The 23,017-nt window shown below is 35.7% G+C and overlaps 4 protein-coding genes across 6 annotated transcripts; 3 read left to right on the forward strand and 1 right to left on the reverse strand.

Annotated features, from left to right (window-relative positions):
* The first annotated feature begins 1,083 nt into the window (after window positions 1-1,083).
* LOC105568024 lies at window positions 1,084-5,074 on the forward strand. The gene is made up of 4 exons (XM_012023375.1): window positions 1,084-1,184; window positions 1,567-3,861; window positions 3,971-4,193; window positions 4,334-5,074. Exons 1-4 carry the CDS (start codon window positions 1,157-1,159, stop codon window positions 4,338-4,340), a joined length of 2,553 nt encoding a protein of 850 aa, XP_011878765.1. The 5' UTR covers window positions 1,084-1,156; the 3' UTR covers window positions 4,341-5,074.
* A 1,709-nt stretch (window positions 5,075-6,783) lies between these two features.
* LOC105568025 lies at window positions 6,784-12,224 on the forward strand. Of its 2 annotated transcripts, none has more exons than XM_012023377.1 (4): window positions 6,784-7,279; window positions 8,431-8,580; window positions 9,410-9,444; window positions 9,753-9,873. In XM_012023377.1, the coding sequence occupies exons 1-4, from the start codon at window positions 7,132-7,134 to the stop codon at window positions 9,789-9,791; spliced, it is 372 nt and encodes a 123-aa protein (XP_011878767.1). In that variant the 5' UTR covers window positions 6,784-7,131; the 3' UTR covers window positions 9,792-9,873. The 2 variants fall into 2 exon arrangements, with proteins under 2 accessions (XP_011878767.1, XP_011878766.1); XM_012023376.1 differs by lacking the exon at window positions 9,410-9,444 and adding an exon at window positions 10,697-12,224 and having other exon boundaries at window positions 6,786-7,279; window positions 9,753-9,881.
* A 762-nt stretch (window positions 12,225-12,986) lies between these two features.
* LOC105568027 (methyltransferase-like protein 10) lies at window positions 12,987-14,910 on the reverse strand. Its single transcript, XM_012023380.1, has 4 exons — window positions 14,837-14,910; window positions 14,649-14,747; window positions 13,413-13,822; window positions 12,987-13,116 (listed from the first exon to the last, which is right to left on the reverse strand). Exons 1-4 carry the CDS (start codon window positions 14,890-14,892, stop codon window positions 13,019-13,021), a joined length of 663 nt encoding a protein of 220 aa, XP_011878770.1. The 5' UTR covers window positions 14,893-14,910; the 3' UTR covers window positions 12,987-13,018.
* Window positions 14,747-19,123, forward strand: LOC105568026 (ferrochelatase, mitochondrial). 2 transcript variants are annotated; one of them, XM_012023379.1, is made up of 9 exons: window positions 14,747-14,821; window positions 16,130-16,195; window positions 16,967-17,165; window positions 17,246-17,467; window positions 17,583-17,684; window positions 18,036-18,201; window positions 18,281-18,388; window positions 18,480-18,644; window positions 18,716-19,123. In XM_012023379.1, the coding sequence occupies exons 2-9, from the start codon at window positions 16,156-16,158 to the stop codon at window positions 18,911-18,913; spliced, it is 1,200 nt and encodes a 399-aa protein (XP_011878769.1). In that variant the 5' UTR covers window positions 14,747-14,821; window positions 16,130-16,155; the 3' UTR covers window positions 18,914-19,123. The 2 variants fall into 2 exon arrangements, with proteins under 2 accessions (XP_011878769.1, XP_011878768.1); XM_012023378.1 differs by lacking the exon at window positions 14,747-14,821 and adding an exon at window positions 15,617-15,691.
* Window positions 19,124-23,017: the final 3,894 nt, after the last annotated feature.

Consider the following 23,017-nt stretch of genomic DNA (forward strand, 5'->3'; position numbering starts at 1 on the left):
GCTCTTCGCATATTGTATTTTTAAATATTACTTTTAGGATGTCTCGCTTTTCTGTTTCTTTTGTATGTTCTATCATTATCATGTTTCATTCCCACAACTGCTTCTAACATCCCAAGGAAAAATGAAAAGTCAAGATGACGTCAATTTGATGTCATATTGGCCAAAATATGACATAAATCTGGTCAATATGACATCAAATTGACATTATCTTGACTTTTCATTTTCCTTGGGCTAATCATCAACGGTTTTGTCTGTATTTAATAATACGCACTTACGTATGCCTTTTATTGTAATAAAAAATATTTAAAAAATCCTTTTCTATGTAAAGTTAAATCGTCTTTTTTTATTCATCTCTTATTAGAGTTGCGTGTACAAATTTTAGACTTGGTTATTTGGAATATAAGGCCGGCACTGTCTTGTGATATCAACTCGATTGGAACACCTGTTCTGTTATCGCAAGAATATAATCTTTGAAATGATACATGTTGTTTAAACTTATATTCAATGCATAAGACGGAAGTAATATAACATATATAAAAATTTCCTAAAAACTGAAAACTTGTTTATCTTTTTGTTTTAATGTCCAAAGGAAATATCGTTTCGTAAATATCGCTTATACAATATTGATCTGAAAAGTAAATATACATTTATAGTCACTTGTTATAACATAATCAAGGTAATTTTAATTAACAACTACTTGAATCCAAACAATGAATTTTAGAAAGACTGATTTTAAATAACACGTGATTAATAAATTTGATGTATTCAACAATTTATACTAAATGTACAATTTTCAATCAGCTTATAACAATGTAAAATCGACTTTTATAAATGCAATAAAACTAATCTGTTAAAAAAATGTTTTTGTGCCTTTTATATTAAATTTATTTCGAAAATAAACAACTATAATACACATAAGTGCGAGGTGAGTTTCTATTGACAACAGGACACTGTCATCACACACAGCTCTGTTGACCCGGGATAGATAATTGATGACCCGATGACCGTCTTTCTTGTGCCTAAAAACGTGGAAGGCGATAACTGTTATCTCGACCTTCTGTATGCTATTTTACCAGGTCGAGATTAATTCGTACTACTGTGAATATTTAAAGATCTCATCTCGGAGAAATACTCAGTTAACGATTATTCGTTCATCATGACGGAACAGTGGAGCATTAGTGAGAGTGAGCAATATTACTTGTGTTTCTATGTTAAATATAAAAGAGTGATAGTTATTCGTGTCGTAATTATGAAAAGTTTATTACAACATTGCTTACAATAATGTAAAATGCTTTTATCGCGCTTACATTAGCATTAGCTTATACAGTACTTGCCGCGTTAACATTTTTATTTTTACGTATTGTTTCTTTATTCTTGTAAATTAATTGTGCGTTATAACATAAAAAATTTTTGCGTATAATCTTTTACAAATCTATATTAGAGTTTTAAACGGTTTGATATATATTGTTTATCTAATAAATTTAACATTTTTTAATGTGTCTATTAATGAACTTAGTTATTTTGTAAATAAAATACTTAAATAAATCAAAATTTTAATTTGCACAGATAACACACAACTCGAAGATGTGGAAAAAGGATTGTATCGGGAAAACCACAAAGTCATAAGGAGAATCGAATATAAAACCAATTGTTGCTTACGATGCATACCCTATCTCAGATTGATATTTTTATTAGAAGTAACGTTATTTTTCGGATGGGGTTGTTACATGATTTTTCAGTTTTATCGTCCCGAAGAAATGAAAAATGAGACTGATTCCATTTTAGAGAAAAATTCCTTAATGATTGAATCACTACTTAAAACACAGACGTCAAGTACAGATATGCCTGAGATTATTATAGATGAGATAAATAATCCTTTAAAAGACATAGAGTTTACAAAAGATCAAAATTTAATACAAAACAAGAAAGTTGTAACAAGTGTTCCTAGTATGGTGCAAACAAATGCGCAAAATTCTAATGACGTGCAAAGTAACAACGTGGCAGAAATAAGTGACGTCGATAGAATACTGGCGAGACTTGGAAATTTAGTGCATGATGAAAAGATTACGAAGATTCCTGTACCACGATTTTCTTTAGCTGAATACATTGATGGAGACTTGATAAAAATTGATACTGACAAGAACGAAAAATCCCTCCGTCACGAACAAGTTTTTGAAAAATTGCGGAATATAAATAAAATAAAAGCAACTAACGATATAGAAAAATTCGAAGGCATGAATGAGGATGGTAATGGTTTGATGTTAGAAAGCGAAGAAAATCATGTTCCAGATGCGTCCAACGAACTTGAAAATTCAGAATTGAACGTCGCAACAATTTCAAGTCCTCAAAAGTTTGTAGATCATACGATTAGTGAATTTGTCGATTTAACCGAAGATGCGGCACAAGACAATCGTAATGAAAATAGTTTTTTAATTGACGAAAACGATAGACCAATAAAGATATTCTTAGAACCAGGCTTGGTCATATACCCACCTTACAAGTCTCATAAATTTTCTAATACACTGGTAAAAGATTCGACTAAAGAGCTTACATTAGCACCAGAAATTTCAGAACAAATAGAGAATAGGTCAAACGGTAGCATCGACGAAAGCAATGTAGATAATCATGACATGGATGATAGCGATATGTCAGCATTCGAGTTCGGAAACCAAGACTATTCTGATATACTATCTACTGTGAAAAATGTACAAGAGCAATATCCATCCGAGAGTATCGTAAAAGAAGATGAGAAATACGAATCAACTGAGAATGTTGAGAACTCTGACAAATTATGGCTTTTACAACCAACAGTGCAAGATAGCGTAGAATCCTCGACGACAAATGTTGATCAATTCCAATGGTTTATGGCGCCTCCTCCCTTTGTAGATCTTGGATTGGAAGATATATCGAAATCAAGTGAGAAACATGACTCGTTATCGCGGGATACGTCTGAGGACGTGAGTGTTGATGATGTTATTCGAGGAAGTAAGTGCAAGATAACAATTAAACTGGGTATTCTCAAGGTGATATGTCCTGCTATTAAGTTCGACGAAGAATGGAGTATTACTTCTACCGAAATGCCTGTAACCGACGTTCCAAAAACCACTAATTTCGAAGACATTTTACGTACCGAGTATGACGAAGATGCAAATAAGAAGATAGACGTTGAAAATATTTCTAATGAAAATGTTGATAAGGAAGTTACAACTTTGCGAGATAGCATATCGAAAGTAATCGACGCGCTTGGATTACAAGAGAGTGTTACAAGTGGAAAAATTTCAAACGATGCATTACTGGATTCATATGATGAATACATTGATCCTTTCGAGATCGAAGCAATCACTCAAGATTACGTAATTTACGATTCTTTATTTAACAACTCAAATGAAAAAGATGTAGAACCAGACGCGACAATATCTTTCTCCGTTTCTGACTTCAATTCCGGTACCACAAATTCAACCAAAGAATGGAATCTATTTCTGAATTTTTTCGATACACAACAACAAATGCAATTAAAAAGCAACAAAGAGCAAGATCATTCAGATCCTTATAATACTCATACTTCTTTGATAGATCCTGAATATTTTTACCTTTTGGAAAAGAGTCTCATTGCTCTACTTAAAAATGAAATGTCAGATAGTATGACGCGGGATCTGCCAAGAGATTTTCATGAGAGTAGCTATTGGAATAATTTTTGCAGTATTCATCACGTACATTCTGCATTCCAACATCACTTGTGTGAACAATACGTTGCTGTAAGGAACATCTTGGAACGTATGCCAAATTCCAACTATCCGCACAGTATTGCTGACTCTTCTTTTCGAAAGAAACGAATGACTAATGATCTGGCATGGCAACAGGGTATGTCAACTATTACATTAAAAAAATAGATTTTTTAATATATTTTACTTGTGTATTGCAGCATACTGTTATTTACTTAAAATGTAATTTATAATGTTACACATAACAGGTCAGGTATCAAATACGTTAGAAGAGGACGATAAAGACGCGGTCTTATCAGAAAATTTGAGAAAACTTTTCCAGAAAATGGAAGTTCTTGCCTTCTGCATTGACAGACTTCATGAACGATATCTTCTTCATAATAAACTTGATGACGATTACGCTTCGAGTGAATTTCCGATGGAAACTGAAGAACGCCGCAAATTGTACACATCGCAAATTTTATACGAAAAGTAAGCGAAAAAGTGTACAGATTTCTCTTGATTTTGTTTCTCTCTTCTTTTTCTCCTACTCCTTCTTTCGTTCTCTTTTAATTTGATACTTTGGACAAGTGATAAATAAATAATTGATAAGTATATTATAAAAATTACAGATATTGATATCGTCACATGTCAAGGAACCGTCACATATTAATTTTCATAATTAGTACGAATATACGTTTGCTGTAAAGTATTTTAATTTTGTCCATCGCAATGCGTTAGTATACTTAATACGTAATATGCTCACGAAATTTGTTCGTAAAACCTGTGGGTATTTGACAAAAGCATGCTATGGAATAATTAGTGCGTTGCTAATATGCCTGCGCATAGGCCTTGAACTTACTCATGCTAATTTCTTATAATTTATACGTAGCTGCGTTAATGCGATAACATTCCCATGCGTTGACTATGTGACGATTGCAATTGGTTGTTCGGTGATTATAGAATTGGTAAAGTAGGTCAAGCTTACACATCTTTAAAATAGGTTTTTAATAATACTGAAAGTGCGTAACCTTTGGCTACTGTTTTCACTTTAAAGTAAATTTTGAATCGATGTTACATTTACTGTTAGTTTTGTTGCACATAACTAAAGAAACAAAATTACTGTTTATCTCTTCAGTTCAACTGTATTGTATCGCTAGTTTATTTTGCAGTGATATTTTTAATGCGACAGCCATTAGAAATGTATGAAACAATGTATTTTTGTAAATTGCATAGTATAATGGATGGAAGAGATCAGTAATTCACTCAGTAATTTCAATATTTAAACCGATTGGAAATAGAACGCTGCAAGAATTGTATTCAAAGTCACGTAAATGGAACTTTTAATAAAATATGATTGCTGATCTTATCAAGTTTGTTGTTAAGTTGATATAGCGTCGCGCTTCTTTATTAATGCCAGCACTCGGCCAATCACGGGCTTAATCGCGCGCTGACCTTACACCTTACAGTTTCGTGAAACATGCAAGATCGACCACGACAGTTCGATCAGTATTTCGATCGCCGGACGAGCATTCCGGCAAATTGCCTTGTAAATCACGGCACGTCTTGCACGCGTCTTGTTAAATTTATGAATCACACGCAAGCCTTCGTGATCGACGATCGATGGGGGGAGCTTTCCCGGTCGAAACAAAGGGCGACGCGATAGTTGTAAAATCGGCACGACAATCCGACACGCGCCTTCCTGCTGCTGTGGAAATTTGCAAGGCGTTGCAAGGCGAGGCGCGATGCACTTGGCGTGCAAGCGGACACGTTTCTACGACTGTCTGCCTATAAAATACTGGCAACACGGTGATAAATTTTCGGTCGCTTTCGTGCACGAAGCAGCCGGATGCGCCTCCTTTGTAACTTGCGTAGTTAACATTTAGAGCTCGATGGAAGCTTTCGAGCTCCGAAGAAATGTAACGTCGCGATGTCGAGCACGTGATAACGGAAGAACTAAGCTAGATATTTATTCTTAGATCATTTGCAACAACTACGAGAAGATCTTAATAAGAGTTTTATTCTACAAACAAAATATTTTATACCTTCTTATGTTGCCTTATTTACTTTGAAAACTCATCAAAGTAAGTTACAATTTGTAACAAGTTTGTAGTTCGCAAATATAGAGAAGATTATTACAATTATTAAACGAGAATTATCAAAATTATTTAAAATAATAATCTTTCTTTGATGAGTGCAGTAATTTTTCTCATGCTCCAATTATTTGCTGCAAACTTAGAAAGATACAGAAAATAAAAAGAAACTTTCAAGAAATTATTTTGTGGGAAAAAACGGCAAATTAAAATAATCTAAATAATTCAATAAAAATTAAATCTTTTTATATTGTAATTTGTAAAACATGCTAATTTATAAACAATTTTTTTTAATTGTCTTGAACGGTAAAAGCCCAAGCGAATATTTGATTCAGTGCATGTAGGTCGACTAAAATAATTGCGGGGTTTTCAGATGAGACATTTCATGTAACCCATATTCGGCGGGAACATGAAACTAACTTTTTACCTCAATAATCTCGTGATTGCAAAATATATATATTATAAAAAAACTCTCAACGAACATTCCCATAATTTTCTTAGAATCGACGGAAGAAACTTAAACAGATCGTTGATATGGCTCGAGTAATTGCAAAAGTTTGCCTCAGGTCAGATATGTGACTTTATGAAAAATAAAAAGCTAGCGTTATAATCGGATTTATGCATTGTTTAATCATATAATTGTATAAGGATTTTTAAAAGCTATTAATGAAAAAGCTATGAGGATTTATATTGAAAATAGATAACATAAAATGATAACGATGCATAGCAGAATGCTTCGGGGATTTCCGAGTAATATCCTGAAAGGGAGTTAAGTTGTATATGTTGGGTTCATAAATTTTGCTGGTAATGCTCAACAATGGCTCAGTAGTAGAACATCTAGCCGCGTCTTTCGAGGCGATCGAAGTTCAACCAGCTTCGTATTCAGATCTCAAGAAAGGTGGTAAGGTAACCACCCTATGGCAGAGCATTTTCTGCTTTAGTAGTGGCAGCACATAGAGTTTCGTAGTGGGGGGGCTTCGAAGGCTTAAAAGGCCTTCCAACGTCCTTGCAACACGCAGTCTTGGATTCAAACATACTAGTATTCCGCGTAAGTAGATCGAAAGTGTGAAGAATAGTCTCACCTAACTCTGCCGTCACGGGTTGCGTCAGACTTTCATCGGAGTGTATCGCAAACCGAGATTAATTCATTAACAAGAAAAGAGGAATAGTTTGGGGTGAAAAGTATCGAGGTGAAGAAACTGAAAGTATAACAATAAGTAGGAAAGGAAGTGATTTAATTTCCTCGCAAGTCACCTCTTTGCTAAAGCTTAGATTTGTGATTTGTGACCATATAAGTGGTAATAATTAAATATTGTTTACGTAACGACCGAGAGACCATGAGGCACGGGATGGGTCTCCGAATATTAGTGTCCATACTGTTGGTCATATCAATCTTTTCGCCGCCGATGTCCGCTGCCCTTACAACTTTTGGGAAGAGCAATCCACAAAATCAAAACCCGAATCCACCGCCGCCGCCAACGCCAAGTATGAAATAAATAAAGAAATTAAAATATTATATTGTATTAACATAATGTACAATATTTTTGAGTAATTATATTTTAATGATAATTATTGAATGCAATGAAACTCAACAGGTTCTCGTATTAATTTCACCATTCATTAAGTACAATCCAAACTCTATTTTACAGCAAATTTATGAGTGGCAGACAGACGTTTTAATGCACATATCGATTCTGTTATCTTTTAATGACTTAATATTTTAAGAGAACGGGATGCTAATTTATTCTCTATGTATTATCCCTTATTATGTCATTGATTCAGACCTCTTGAAATTGTTCAAGAATTATAGTTTAGCTGGTTTTCAAATTGTACGAAAGTATCTATTATTATATTGATATATTTACTGTATGCATATACAAGCTTATTATATTGTAATATTACATAAATTACATAATTAGTATTCATAAATTACAATGTAATATTCATAATTACATTGTAAATATTATATAAAATAGAATTTGATGTTATTATTTTGCTTATTCTTCCAGTATATTTCGAGAATGTAACAAGATAGTTATGGATTAATGTTTTATAACATGATCTAACTTGTTCTATTAATTATTTCTATACATTTCTGTAACGCTTTTAGAAATATGCAAACTAACGTCTAATAATCAGTCATAATTTAAAACTGCGTAGATAAAAAATCTAATGTTTGAGTGTCAAGGTTAAACCTCAGTGCGGATGTGAATGCTAATGCTCTGTTGAATGTCAGAGTTCTAACTCCCGTATGGTTTTCAACGATTATTATGATTTTTACATCAGTTGACACTACATCTATTTGTACAATTAAGACAATTTATCATTTAGCGAAAATTGTATTCTGTATAATATTTTATTTTCACGTTGTTCACCTGATTCGTACGAAGAAAGACGGAAAACGAAAAGATTCTTCGAACATTTTAAATATCGAATAAGACCTCTGCATTTATAGAATGATTACTACTAAATCTTAGTTATTACCTTTTCTTCAAATTCGCAGATTTAATCTCTAAGTAATATGCCATAATATTGAGTATATTTGTATGAGAACGCATTAAACTAGTTAAAGGTCAAATAAAATAATACGGTTTCTTACATAGAGTGCTATTGTACGTGATATAATACAATTGCAGCTGGTAAAGCTCGCGAGTGTAAGATGGAAAGCGAATGTGCTGGAATACAAAATACAACGTGCATGGCGGATCACCGGGACGGAAGAACTCGATGTCTCTGCGGCGATTACACGGCGCCAGTTAATGGTGCATGCACTAACAAATTCAAAGGTAAATCAGTTTTCTCTAGGAAGTTAATTTCAAATTTATAGGTAAACTTCAAATTTCTAGGTATATATCTAAAATATTTTTTTATACAACTTTAGAAACGCTATATTATAGCGTGTGACGTCATTGTCTATTTAATAATTTATATGCATGCTCATATTCTCAATCTTCTTCTTAGTGCCCTGCATATTCGTTATTGCTTTGATTTCTTGAAACTGGTCGAATTTGGAAAATCGTAACTAGAAGGCGATAGAGATTTGCATATATTTACGTGCTACATTGCAATATATATGTGAACACACGCGTGTGATAGTGTTTGTAGTCGGTCTATGGTTATCTATGCAAATTGGTACGGGTGAAGGAGTACCGGCTCGACCTACCTTCAGTAGTTACGCCGATACAACTCGTTTTTCTGTAGATTTGCTTCACGGCAAGAAAAGGCGCGAATGTAGAACGGCGCAACAACAGTAAAAATAATATATTTAGTCACTAATTTTTTGCAAATTTTATGTTAGAGGTAGGAGGAAGTATTGTGTATTCATTATAATAGCTTTCCAGTTATGAACATGCTCGCATATATAGTTAAAAACTTGATTCTATGGTTCTCATAATGAAATTGTGTGTCAATAAATTGTTAACCAAAGTGATAGCAACAACCGTACCTGGTACGATGCAGCAAATGAATTTTATAACTTTGGAAATCGTATAACGTACCAAGCAATTTGTAGTTCGATACCTAATATTAGAGGTTCGTGAAACGAACGACCCGGAAACTCGGCAATTTCGTTTGTGATTAGATGATCACTATGCACGGTTCTCTTCTGATCTTTAGCAGAGTTACCGATGATTGCCTCGAACATTTCAAAGGTAATTAATCGTGGTTACGAATCGATCGTCGATTTAAAATGTTCACGCTTGAAAAGTTAAACGGAGTACATTTACTGTAATTATGACATATTTACAGTAAATAAAATCATACAATCTCATATAAATTGTGATAAGTATCCGGGCTTGTTAAATGTAAATTTCTAAATATTATTATATGTATATTCTATTTTTCAAGACGATTAGTAAAATATTTTAAATAAAGTTGAGAAACAGAGTTCGCGGTTTGCTTTTACAAACGTTTACGCAAATTCTCGAGTTATTTTAAATGATGTGTTTTTATCTTCCAGCACTTCACGCACTCTGCAGTTCCGACGGAGAGTGCATAGAAGATGCTCAATGTGTGCAACACAACGGCACAGGAAAACGCTGTTATTGCCGAGAAGGATTTTCCGAAGAAACCTCATTGTTTTGTAACGGTAAATGTCTTGTATATTGCAAGAATTTCATTAATTTGTCAGAAATTATATTATGCAGCCAATTGTGATTTTTGTGGATAAAGTCGACAACGATCAAAATAACATTTACTATTACTGTTAATGGTATAGTCTACAGTGTCTAAATATACATTTATTTTTCCATAAAAATTGAAGTAAAATATAATAATTGTCTCGTTAAAAGTAAGTAATGTTTGCAATAAAACTTTTAATGTCAGATAAAAAACTAGATGTTAAAATAGACTTTCTTTTATTTAAGTAAATTATCAAATATTCTCGAAATCTAAGTTTTGCTAATTCGCACTTCTGGCATGTTTCTATGATGATAGTTTCACTTTTTATCATATGACACACATTTATCTGGCCTGATGGCGGTTGGACACATGTCGCGGTCGAGTGATAATTTATGTTGTACTTGATAAAGACCAAACCTCATTACCGTGTCCTTTGATAAAGATGATTTTATAGTCAGTCGTGTTAAATATAAAATATTTATACTAAAAATTAATGCTTGGTATTTCTTCCGTTTTCTGTGCAGGAAAACAGGATATATCTATGTAAATATTGGAGAAATATGATAACAATTTTCTCACTGAATACTGCTTATCTCATCAGTAGGATTAATAAGAAATCGAATGACGTATAATCTCGTTCGGTTTTGAGAATTGCTTTCATAAACATGTGCTGCGTAAACAGAAATTTGAATTTTTCTTATAACGAGATATTTGAATATCACTTTCCATGTGTGCACGGTATTAAAAGATTAGTTTAAATAAAAATATTTACATCCTTCGTAGGTTGCTCATCCATCTTCACGTTGTATACAACGACTCTTTTGGCCGCTTCGCTCCTGCTTGGAAGATTTAACTGCATCTAAAATATTCAGGCTTTTAAACAATTATCTTGACAACTCCTGAGTTTGTACGATAACCCACAGTAGAATAACATAATAATTCTTCGAACCAACGATTTAAAGAAATGATGTCGCTTAGACTATACGTTTATTATTTATAAAAGCGTCCATTTAGTTCAACGAAAGCGTACGTAGTACGGTGTACGTATGAATATGTTTAAGTTTCAGAATAGCAATGCACATTAATGTGTCAAATAATTATGAACTACGAAATCCCCATCGCAAAAATTAAATATTCCAGTAATCGCACTTTTTCTTGATTATTCTTTACAAATCTTTTAGAGTACCGATTTTCTTCCTTAACAAGAGTTTGCTTGAACGCCATGTCATCAGCAAATTTCTGACAAACAATAATTATATGAAATAATAGGTATGTTACGTATGTAAAGCTATTGTGTAACCTATTTCAATTATGTTACTTTATGATACTATCATGTTTTAAGTAATATAATTACTAATTGCCTCATATTAAAATAATTGTCATTATTTTATTTGTAGCTCAAAGAAAATGTGCGGTTTCTAGAAAAGTTTGATGTTGAAGATGCATTATATGTTGCAGGTGTATAATGTACAATTTAGTATTTTTAGTATTTTCTTTTCATTTCCCCCTTAAACTTAGGAAATTATCTGCATATTCAATTATTTTACAGTAGATGTATCGAGTTATAATCTACAAGTCTTATACAGCTGGCGATAAGATACATAAAATGTTGTTTAAATTATGAAAATTTAATTATTTTCGCATTTTCTACAGGAAAAATGAGCGGTTCAAAGTTTCTAGTTGCTTTTAGAAATTCGCGAAAATAAGCAATTTTGCCGCGTGTGAATAATTTTTATTCATATTTATAAATATTACCATTAATTATGTTTTATATTACCGTGACGACAATGTAATTTAATTAACATACAATTTAGGTTCGTAATGAAATGTTAAAAAGTGAACGTTAATTCTGAATCACACAACTTGGCTACGTTCCACTTAACGACTGCGACGTCCGTAGAATTATTTCATCCTTGTTTCTTACCGAAAGTTAAACAAAGACAAGATGATGTTCGCGAGCGTTGCAATCGTTAAAAAAATGTAGTCCTTGATTGTTAATCAACCGTAAATAAGCAATCGATCCTTTATAGGTGCTCGTTTACATTCTTAGTACATCAAGCACTCTAAAGTTATTACAATTAGAAAAAAGCTGTAGTTATAATGGCAATTAAATTAGGATAAACACCAAATTCATTATTTTATATAAATTTTCCGTGTTCGTTTTGTTGTGAATACAGTCTACCATTTCATTATTTTATTTTTATTCTGTTCTGATCAATGCGAATGTGAAAGACTAGGGGTCGGTTTTTCCAACCTGTTGGTAAGCTGATAGTAAAATTATACGTCTATCTTTATATAATTTGACGGAAAAAGATATATGTACGACTTAACTTACCAAGAGTTTGGAACAACCGGCCCTAAAAAATATACAACGTTAACTTATTCAGATAAAATTTATTATTAGTCGAATTTGACTATCTTTAGAATCTAAGGTAGCGGAATAACGCTTTGATAGGAAGTTTTTGCAGTGTACATTAAGCTTAGTATTTTAACTGTATTCTAAAGGACAAAAGTCATAAAGATGCACGTATTAATAGAATAATTTACTCTTAAGTCACATTTTTCTTAATGCACCAAGTATACGATTAAAAAATATTAATAGAATGTTCACTTAAAATTCTTCTAAAGTTGCAAATCACAATTTTCCAAATATTGCAGAATTCTAATCCTTAAAATTCAATAATAATTAAATCGTTGCGTCAAACGTTGCAGCAATGCCGTCTTAAATCTGGAAATCAATCTGAATGTGCGAATAAGTTCTTGCGAAGAATATACATTTTTGCCAATTGTTATCGTAAATGAATTTGGTAAATAATATAGATTTATTTCTCCGCTGTTCTACATTTAGTAATCGCATAGATTAGTCGCATAGTTTAATTTATTATAATGTAAGTATCTTTTGTAAACTTTGTAATGTGATAACGATCAAGAAAGCCTAGTGCTAGCTATTAATCATTCTAATGTCGGTTTATGTATTCCAATATTTCTTGCACAAATAAATCCTTGAACCTTTTCGCAATACGTGTTTATTCTTTGAAAAGGTACGAAAGATAAAATTGAAATCTCCTCAAAGTAGAAACAATTATTTTATTTATCCCGAGGTGGTCATAATTTTTTTCTAAATACCAATTGTGTTACAGTGTTTCCCGTCTGCCCACCGAACTGGAACGTATCCGTAGGAAGTTGACCATCGAGTTCGAAATCTGCAAACAATCATCACAACGCACGTACATACCGAGACATCATCTTCCAATATTTCAAAGATAATCATGTGAAAGCGATAATTTCCTTTGCGAGAAAAACACCTGTCTTCGATAAAATAATCCAAGAAATCGCGTCAGCGATAAGTTTCATCGCGAGAATATTACAACAATATAAATAATACGTAACAACACTACCATTAATTTTTAATAAATATTTAAGTTAATATCATATTATAGTTTGACTGCTTCAAAAAACAGTTTTTACTACTAAAGTTTGAACTAATAATTATACTGACGGCTCGTAAAGTGCTTGAGCAATTCTTCTCTGGTCCAGTTACACGACGTCAAGACGAAATATCCACCTGGCAAAAGGATACGGTATATATTTTCTACATATTTCTGTCGCTTTGCCGCCGGATCGTCCGGACTTAAGCTAATAGCGTCGTAAGTGCCCTTGTCATGGACGACTTGAAAATCGTGCGGCAATGCGTTGTCGAGTATGTCGCAGATCTCTATCTTTACATTCGGCAAATTGTTATCGTTCAGCACCACGCGGGCCAAGTCCACTCCTCTCTGTGAGTAATCCACCCCCGTCAGGTTCGCGAATCCCTCCTTCGCGAGTTCCACCAGAGTCATCGCGTTGCCGCATCCTACGTCGATTATCTTATCTTTCTCTTTGTTCAAATCCAATTTCGTGGCGATCCATCTAGAAAGTGACTCTGATTACGCGAGTTCTGATACCTCTGAGGCTACAACCATCTTCAATCATTATTATTTGCTTTTGTCTACCTCGAGTATCTTAAAAAAAAGTACTGGAAATTGTTTTCGAGCAAACTGAGTTTCAGAGAAAATTAATTATTTTCTTTCGGCACAGTTTTTTTTTTATATATTGCATATTACATTCAACGCATACATAAATTATAATATGAAGAATTTATTCATTTCACGAACATAGGATTGAAATAACAAGATATCAGACCGAAAACTTTTATACGATTTTTGACCATTTGAATTGTCTCGGACTGTATCATAAATATTCAATACTTAAAAAATATTTGTTAATACTAGAACTATCAAAGTAACGGAGTCAAAGTAAAGGAGTAATTTACTTTTGATAAAAATTACTTTTTGTTGCTAAAGGATGAAATCGCTCAAATTTCTTCGTCTTTTCATCTATTTCTTTAAAGTACTTTCAAGTAACAGAGTTCGGCAATCGTGAATTTATTTCCGCACCTATAGCGTGGCTCGCAGTTATCCGCGGTAAAAAAAAAAAAAAAAAACTACCGCGGGACCAATTCAAAATCCAAGCGATCTTATCGACGGAGCAGCGCGAAGCAGCCGCCACCCGCTCCCGCAGATGTCGCCGCTAGTGTCGCGCGGGGGAAACGTTGGCGATTCGCGTCGCGGCTGTTCTCGCGTTTCCGCGGGAAAGGACTCATCGATCATTCCGGCGGTGCTTGGCGGTGCTGTTTGCCAGCGGTGCGAAGACCAACGGCGTGTTCGCGCGTGCCGGCCTCCCCTCCTCCGCTTACCGTACGACCCTGCGTGCGTTCGCCGCGCCGAACCATATCTCGCCCACGTCGCCGTGGTCGCGGAAGTTGTCGAGCTCTTGCGCGTACGCGCTCTCCCAGCTGCGGCGTGACAAGAAAGAGGCCAGGCGTCAGAAAAGCGGCGAGTGATGCACAACGGGTGTCGCGCCGTCACGGTACGTATAACTTACAACTCGAGGGTGCCCAGGTCCGACGACGTCAGCTCCTCGCTCGACCGCTCTGTCATTGTTCCACACCGGCCCGACGAACGCGACGAGAGACCCTCGCGCTGGCGATATGTTTGAGCGTGGACCTGAGAACCGAGTGCGCGCGCTCGCTCGACCAACGGTGGTTGATCGCCGCGGAAAATTGGCGTCGGTTGGCAGCCGGGCGTAATGTAATATTCGCGAGCCGGCGTAACGAGGTCTCAACGTGGAGCGTGAGATTCCGTTTCGCTTCGACATTTCGCGGCGAGGTGGCGGCACCGTATACTCCGCGCGCACGCCGCTTTGTTTGTAAATAAACATACGGGGATGCGCGCCCTTTAAAGCGATTCACGCTCCGGGGCTCGGTCCATTAATCGTTTTCTCTTCGAGCTCGATATTCGTCGCCGAAGCTTTCCACTTTTGCACGACCACGTGCTGGAGGCAAAGAATCACGATCGAGCCCCAGAACGAATTGTGGATCAAGTTGATACGACGCTGAAGAAATTGACGAAAATGGAGCCCTTTGGTTCCTCAAATTTTTACGTTGATGTCGCGTATCGACGAATATACAAATGAATTCCCGTGGAACGCGATTTCCCCATAGACTCGATAACTTAAATGGGATTTTGCCAAGGCGAGGCAAGAATAGAAGCTTGGTTTACTTTCTCACGTAGCTACGTATCTAAGTATTTGGGCATTTTGTTGTATTTAATATTTTGTAACGCATTGCGTGGCCAGTGCGGGTGTTTACAGCGCTATCTGGTAGCCGTGGCGCTAAATACAGAGCCGTCAATTCCAGACGTCCACGTTGCGAGGAGGATCTTCGCTCGTTTCTCGCGGGTATTTACTTAAAGAATTTCTCTTTCAGGAAACGGATGCACCTGCCGGAGATCACGTAATACAATATTGACACAATCGCGCGATTGACATGTGAAATTGAATCGCGCACGTTTTTACTCTTCGTTGGTGTCGCGTCAAATAGTCTCAGCTGGCGCGAAACTGCCGTTTATTTGTTTGACCGAGGAGGCGGATATCTCCGTAGGATTAGAAATCCCGGTGAAAAGTCGCACACCGGATCTCTGTACACGATCTCGAGTTACGCGTCATCGCACGTAAATTCAGTTGCGTGGCGTCGAACCTAACCTAACCTAACCTACCCTAGTCGCGGTGATCAGACTCGCTCTTATCTAACGGCATGATTTACTGTTTATCGTGACGGTGCACAACTCTCGCAACGCATCGCGATAACCTTAACGTTGCAATTTTGTAACTTTTCAGCCTGGCTTGTTAAGTGCTACTCAAACATGCGCGTTAAGAACCCGTTGACGAGCCTGTTGTGTCTCGGTGAGTAAACAGACCCCGAATATTTCAAGTCACATCTCGCGGCAACAATAAGACGATCCCTGCGTGACGTCAAGTAACGGCGGCGGGACGATAAATCCCCCCCCCCCTTTTATCGCGCTCGGCGTCTGGAAATTTTTTAGCCGTGTGCTAGCGCCGGACTTGGAACACACCTCGCTATTTGATAGCGAATTCGATTGCTTGCACCAGCGCGCACTGAGCGCACGCTGAAGCTTGTGTACAGTCAATTCTTGTATTTGACTTTCGGTTCGTTCCGTTTCACGCAGGATACATCATTTATCCTTCTTTAACATTTGGCGAATAACTAGGACAAATGATGCATCATGCGTGAAACAAAACGCATCCTTTGTCTCAAATACACGTTCAAAGAGTATTCAGCCAAAACGTAGTCACAGATCATTCTACTGGTTAAAAAATATTTCAAGAAGATACTTAAGGCGATCCTTAAATATAGGACTTGACTGTGAACAGGTCTCGGTACGCACTCAGTGCGCACTAGTGCAAGCAACTGAATTTGCTGTAAAATGATAACACGTTCATTGCTTTTTATCTCTGGACTTCTTCAACATTACAGATTTTGAATTTATGAAAGCTATTATGTTTCACGAAACGCGTCGCCAACCGTAAGCTACAGTTTGAATATGATACAGTCTTATGTTCTGCTTCATACTCGTCATTTTCATGTGTTCTTGACAGTTGTCTACTTACAGTGACTAAAAGAGTACCAGGTAATTGCAATGTAATGTTGTACAGGGCAACAATTCACGAAATCTACCGCTGTAGCGCGATGCTACGCTTCCGTCGCCGCAAACCCAGCAGGCCAGGACGGTGTAAGGCCAAAGACCGGTGTGCTAATGTTGAATATGGGCGGTCCCGCCAATACCGATCAGGTCCATGAATATTTGTTAAGAATAATGACCGATCGTGACATGATCCAACTACCAGTTCAAAGGTTTCGATCTAAATTTTTATAGATATGTCGTGATACGGTGGCGGGTGTTATGAGATCTCTTCTACAGAAGTGTGTTGCAGTAAATTAGGCCCTTGGATAGCCAAGCGACGTACGCCGGAAGTACAGAAAAAGTACTCGGAGATCGGCGGTGGGTCGCCGATTCTACAGTGGACGAATAAGCAGGGCGAACTTTTATGCAAACAGCTGGATAAAATTTCGCCCGAAACCGCGCCCCACAAATATTACGTTGCCTTTCGGTACGCAGATCCTCTCACGGAAGATGCTCTTGAGAGGATACGCAAGTACGGTTGTTTATTATTTTCTTAGACTTGTAATGCAATCCCTGAATACAAGCGATGATTGCGACGGCATGAATATTTCGGAAGATAATTTGAATGAGTTGTGCTTTTTTTTCAGCGATGGGGTGCGGCACACTGTACTTTTTTCACAGTATCCCCAGTATAGTTGCTCAACCTCGGGCTCCAGTTTTAATGCTATATACAATTATTACAAGACTAGGTGATTATTATGTTCAATCCGCTTTTAGCATGGATAAGATTAATTGCAGGTCGATATGAAATTGTTTTTGTCATCTATTTTTCACACATTAGATTAGGCGGATTTATTCAAAATTACAGATGCGGCACATATTCGGTGATATACTATTGCACGATATATTCGCGCAATAAACGCAGATAATTTGAATTTATGTTTAATATTAATTAAAATATTAATTAAAATTAATTATATAAATGAAATTACTGCCTATTGTTCTAATGTGTAAGATATAATCTAGAAAATAGAATATTTTGAAATACGAATATATATATATTGTACACACGGAACACAAGAGCAGAAATTGCTTTGCAGAGAGTCACCGAATGACATGAAATGGAGCGTGATCGATAGATGGGCCACGCACCCGCTTCTTGTGAAAACATTTGTCGAAAGGATTAAAGAGGAGCTGGCGCAATTTCCTAGCGAAAAGAGGGACGACGTGATAATTTTATTTTCAGCTCATTCCTTGCCACTGCAGGTTGTCATTGCGAATCAGTGTACATTTAGTCTAGTGACCACTCTCGGAAATTGGCCTGATTGTCTTCTCTCATAATTAGGTTGTAAACAGAGGAGATTCTTATCCCGCGGAAGTCGGCGCCACAGTTGCGTTAGTAATGCAGGAGTTAAATTACTGCAATCCGTACAGCTTAGTGTGGCAGTCAAAGGTATATAAGTGCTGTAAAATGTCGTTGAAATTTGATGAAATTTAGCCGGCTTAGCGAAGGTAGTGCGTTATGTATCACGAGATGTATTTAGGTTGGACCGACGGCGTGGCTGGGACCCTTCACCGACGAAGCGTTAAAGGGCTACGTAAAGCAGGGCAAGAAAAATTTCATTTTGGTACCAATCGCATTTGTAAACGAGCATATTGAAACTCTTCACGAGTTGGACATAGAGTATTGCCGAGAACTTGCGGAAGAAGTAAGAAGTGCCGACGTATCTTTACTGTCTAATACAACGAACGAAGGATATTTTATGTTTAATCATTCCAGCTCGGTATCGAGAGAATACGAAGGGCTGCTGCGCCTAACGACCACCCTATTTTCATCGATGCTTTGACGGACATCGTTGCGTCTCACCTGAGATCGAAACAGTCTGTAAATCCGAAATTTTTAACACGATGTCCTCATTGCGTGAATTTAAGCTGCGCTGCGAGCAAGGAATGGTACGCTAAGATCTGTAAAAATTAATTTATGCAACGACGCCCGCGCACAATCATAATTATAAATATTATATTTAAGTACGAATAATGATAATTTGTATAATTTGCTATATCAATTATGTGTAATGTTATATAATGATTTGTTAATAATTGAGTGAAAATGAACAGATGCAATGGACTATACATACATGTATTATATTTGTGGGAAATCGTGCAAATAATATCGAATAAATTATAATACTTGTTTCATTTCGTAAATCCCTCGCAAAATTCCCCTAGAAATCAACAGCTAAAGCAGATTTGTTAACAAAACGTTTTTATTTCTTTTCATACGGACATACCGCTTGAATAATTTTCGTTTATCTCTCTACACCCAACATAATCCAGGATAGCTGATGTAATAGCACTGGCTCTTAAATAAATACGCAATAGCTCTTGTCAATAACATCTATAGTTTTCGTTAATTTTTGCTCTTCGGTATACTGCGTTCTCGAATTTCCGCATTCGGTGTATTTTATTCTTTTAACCAACTAAAAAAACTACGATTGTAAATACATCAGGTGTCGCATCAGCGATCTCGTTTTTACGCTTCTTCTTTACTTGCTCGCCGGCTTTGTCTTCTAAAAACATCGCGGCACTCAGATCGTAATAATTCTATTATTGCTATACAAGAAAATTACCGCACGTTAAGCTTGATAGATCAGACCGTAATAATCCTATTGTTTCTATACAAGAAGATTACTGCATTTTACATATCAAGCTTGATCGTTTTCTTTATTCGCACAGTCGCTTACAAGGTGCTTGCGATTTTACGAATATTTTCGACGTTTGGTCCCGCGCAAACGTTCCATTCATGTGCATGTACATTTTATTTATTGATAAAACCCTATTGAAATTTTGCCAATTTACCTTTAACGCTTGAAACCCTAGATGAACTCGAGAGGAGGATAATTACATGCATTTAATAAATATGAATACCACATCTTTTGAAATAAAATGCGAGACAGCTATGAATAATTTCTCATTTTGCACTCGTATCAGTTTCGATGACTCACGTCATTTTCGCTAATTATTATGTAATAATTATCACAGTAATATTGCTATGATTAATTTTCTTTATTAAGTAGAAATCTTTTTATGTAGTTAGAGACGAACGTTTCGACGTAGAGAGACAATAAGCGTATTTGACGCAGAGAGATAAACTTTATTGTGCGCACAGTTTGAGATCTCAGGGTCGAGTCTCTACTCGAGAATTCGTCCACCTTGTCATTTCCTATGAAGCAAATGATATTGTCACTCACAATATTATTTTGACCTCTTTGAAGTGATTTCCTTCGGTCACGTGTGCAAAAAGGACGCATTTAGACTCTTCGAAATATGTAACTAACAATTAACAAGTCGGCTAGAGACCGACACGACGGATATCAACATACTTAAAATAGAATGTTTGGTCTCTTTAATTGAATGAAATTTTCAAAATCCACCGTGACTTTTTGAATTAGGGTAGGGAAACTATTCGGCTCGGTTAAAGGAAAACTAGGATAAAAAATTTGAGACAAAAGCTCTTCGCTACATGCAAAATTGAAAAGCTCCTATTTATTTTGGACAACGTTTTATTCGATTTTTCCCCTTTAACTGACAATGAGCGAAATAGTACCGATCTATCCTATCGTTATTAATTTCATTTCCTTTAATTTATGGTATATATCGGTGTAGCAAAATGTTTATTCCAATATTCAGTAAATTATACTGACCGACCAGTTTCCGCTGATCGGATTAAATCAGAGAACAGCATGGTATTGAAATTAAGTTTAGAAGTCTAACAAAAAATATATTACCTATAACTTATTGGAATAAATAGATTTGTTGTCAGGTAACCTATAACCTATAACTTAGTGAATAAGTCATGGGTTACCCAACGTAAGAAATAAGTCTTCGAACGAATGGATTTTTTGTTAGACTTCTAAACTTAATTTCAATGATATCAGGTTGTTCTCGAAAAGGTGCAAAAAGTGCAGAATCACTGCAGCATCCCCGCAGCATACCCTTAATAATCTTAAAATTTACTTTTATTTCATTATTTGCATTGATTTATTATGAAGCTGTTATTGAGTGTTGCTCAGATATTGGTCCTCTTTTCTAATCTATATTGAAAAGTTTTACTTCTTGAAGAAAATATCGAGTTACTCTATATTAAAATGATTACCTTTTATCCAAAATAGTTTGCCTCTAATAAATATTTTAAATTAGAAATGTGTATTTTAAAAGGTCAGTATATGCATCTATTCTACAATTAACTTGTTTAATCTTCTAAAGCTAATTTTCTCCAATCGTACGTCGAGTTACGCTGAATATTTTACGAAAATACTGTGAATACGCGTTTCACCGTTGAAAGGATTAAATAATCATTTGCAAAAATACACAAACAAGCGAAAAATCGTATTTGTTACGCTGGGAACGTCGAAGTAAAAATGTGATATTTAGTATTTGTTTACTGGTGTTCTCTCGAATCGCGAAAGCTTAAAATATCCTTAAGCACTCGATAAATGAATAAAAATGAGAGCAAATATGTAAATTATAGCGTTTTGTTTTAAAATAATAAAAAAAATAGTATCACTTAAAAATCTTTGATATAGATAGAATAGCTAATTGTGATTTTTAATTACGCGGGGTAAAATTCGTAAAAGATTTGAGTTACGAACAATCCAAATAATCCGATTGCTAATTGTGGACCCCAAAATGGGTTGCTGTCTTTTTTCCCCCAGAGTATTTTCGCACTTAAATAATCTTTTGCTCGATATTCTTTTATGGCGTTATCACAATCACAGATATTAACATCTCGGACACGTGCACATGCAAATACTGTGAAATATAAATTGTACGTCTTACTTTTATAATTCAACTTTAGGCAAACATTAATACAGTCTTAGACAAAATTATTAGGCGCCCTCCTAATCATTATACTATACTGAATTCAATACGTGAAAGCTTTCTATTTTTTAAACGTTTGCCAGGTTTGTTCATTGCTTGTAGTATACAACTTTTAAATCTTACTGGTATTATAGATTCAGTGCAATATGCACTGCAAATCTGAAAGTGACTTTTATATACATATGTGTATGTATAATTCGATCAAGTATTTTTACACACTTCTTTTCGCTGAGATATCGCAACATATCACTTGATATATGTCATTTTTCATATTTCATATTTCTTGTCGTATTAAAAAGATCATTTTTAAACGGAAAGAAGTATAAAAGTACTTCACCCCAAATTACACACACGTGTACACACAGTTGAAAATTTTGTGTTAAATTTAACAGATATCACGTGTCCCAAACGGTCCACATACATTTTTGTGTTAATTTAACATAATATGGATATGTTAATTGATCGCACTAATACTCTGTTAATATTTCAACATAAAATAAATGCAAATCTCAAAGTAATTTGAAATAAATTTTATGTAAAATTAACATATTTGTAATGACAAAATGAATTTTGAAACATGTAATTTTTACATTTTACAGATGTAATAAGTCGACTGACGGTTCGAAATCACTCTCGCTTATGTTATATAGAATATAATCAACATTTTATTCCGTAAATTTTAACAGATAAATTTTGTTACTAATAAAATAGAACATATGCATTGTGTCAGATTAAAAGATAAGTACACATTGTGTTGCTTTGACATTTCTTTCCAGTTATTTTAATAATTTTACAACAAATTTTCCAACTGCGCAAAAGTAACGCACCTAGATTTGCATTGATAATTTTGTCCAAGACTGTGCGTCGTTTCTTTTTACTTCGAGCTTTTGTGTACATCCTCTTGAACAGAGGTGCGAGCGTAAGACGGTTGCTCCCATTAGTTGCGCCGTTCATTATTAAACAGCGAATAAGAGCGTCCGTGTCGCATTAAATTTAAGCTTACCTCACCGTCGTACAACAAAGTCCTTCGATTTCTTCGCAGGTTCTTTACGACGAGGGGTTTATCCCAGCGTCACCGTCGTCGTCGTCGTCGTCGCCGGAGTGTCGTCTCCACCACCACCACCGCTGCCGTCGCCGTCGTCGCCGCGCTCGGGGTATCGAACGTGAGTTGCGCGGCGCTGCCGGCCGCCGCGCCGGCCAT

Source organism: Vollenhovia emeryi, unplaced genomic scaffold (genome assembly GCF_000949405.1).
Source record: "Vollenhovia emeryi isolate VEMERY1.0 unplaced genomic scaffold, V.emery_V1.0 DF939132.1, whole genome shotgun sequence".
NCBI classification, from domain to species: Eukaryota; Metazoa; Arthropoda; class Insecta; order Hymenoptera; family Formicidae; genus Vollenhovia; species Vollenhovia emeryi.

Coding starts and splice junctions, on each gene's coding strand:
- LOC105568024 (XM_012023375.1), top strand. CDS start 1,157: ATGACGGAACAGTGGAGCATTAGTGAGA. Junction 1,185..1,566: donor ACAGTGGAGCATTAGTGAGA/GTGAGCAATATT, acceptor TAATTTGCACAG/ATAACACACAACTCGAAGAT. Junction 3,862..3,970: donor TGATCTGGCATGGCAACAGG/GTATGTCAACTA, acceptor TACACATAACAG/GTCAGGTATCAAATACGTTA.
- LOC105568025 (XM_012023376.1), top strand. CDS start 7,132: ATGAGGCACGGGATGGGTCTCCGAATATTAGTGTCCATACTGTTGGTC. Junction 7,280..8,430: donor ACCGCCGCCGCCAACGCCAA/GTATGAAATAAA, acceptor ATACAATTGCAG/CTGGTAAAGCTCGCGAGTGT. Junction 9,882..10,696: donor AACCTCATTGTTTTGTAACG/GTAAATGTCTTG, acceptor CATCCTTCGTAG/GTTGCTCATCCATCTTCACG.
- LOC105568027 (XM_012023380.1), bottom strand. CDS start 14,892: ATGACAGAGCGGTCGAGCGAGGAGCTGACGTCGTCGGACCTGGGCACC. Junction 14,748..14,836: donor GACCTGGGCACCCTCGAGTT/GTAAGTTATACG, acceptor GTCACGCCGCAG/CTGGGAGAGCGCGTACGCGC. Junction 13,823..14,648: donor AACGCACGCAGGGTCGTACG/GTAAGCGGAGGA, acceptor GTCACTTTCTAG/ATGGATCGCCACGAAATTGG.
- LOC105568026 (XM_012023379.1), top strand. CDS start 16,156: ATGCGCGTTAAGAACCCGTTGACGAGCCTGTTGTGTCTCG. Junction 18,202..18,280: donor CTCATTCCTTGCCACTGCAG/GTTGTCATTGCG, acceptor TCTCATAATTAG/GTTGTAAACAGAGGAGATTC. Junction 18,645..18,715: donor GCCGAGAACTTGCGGAAGAA/GTAAGAAGTGCC, acceptor TAATCATTCCAG/CTCGGTATCGAGAGAATACG.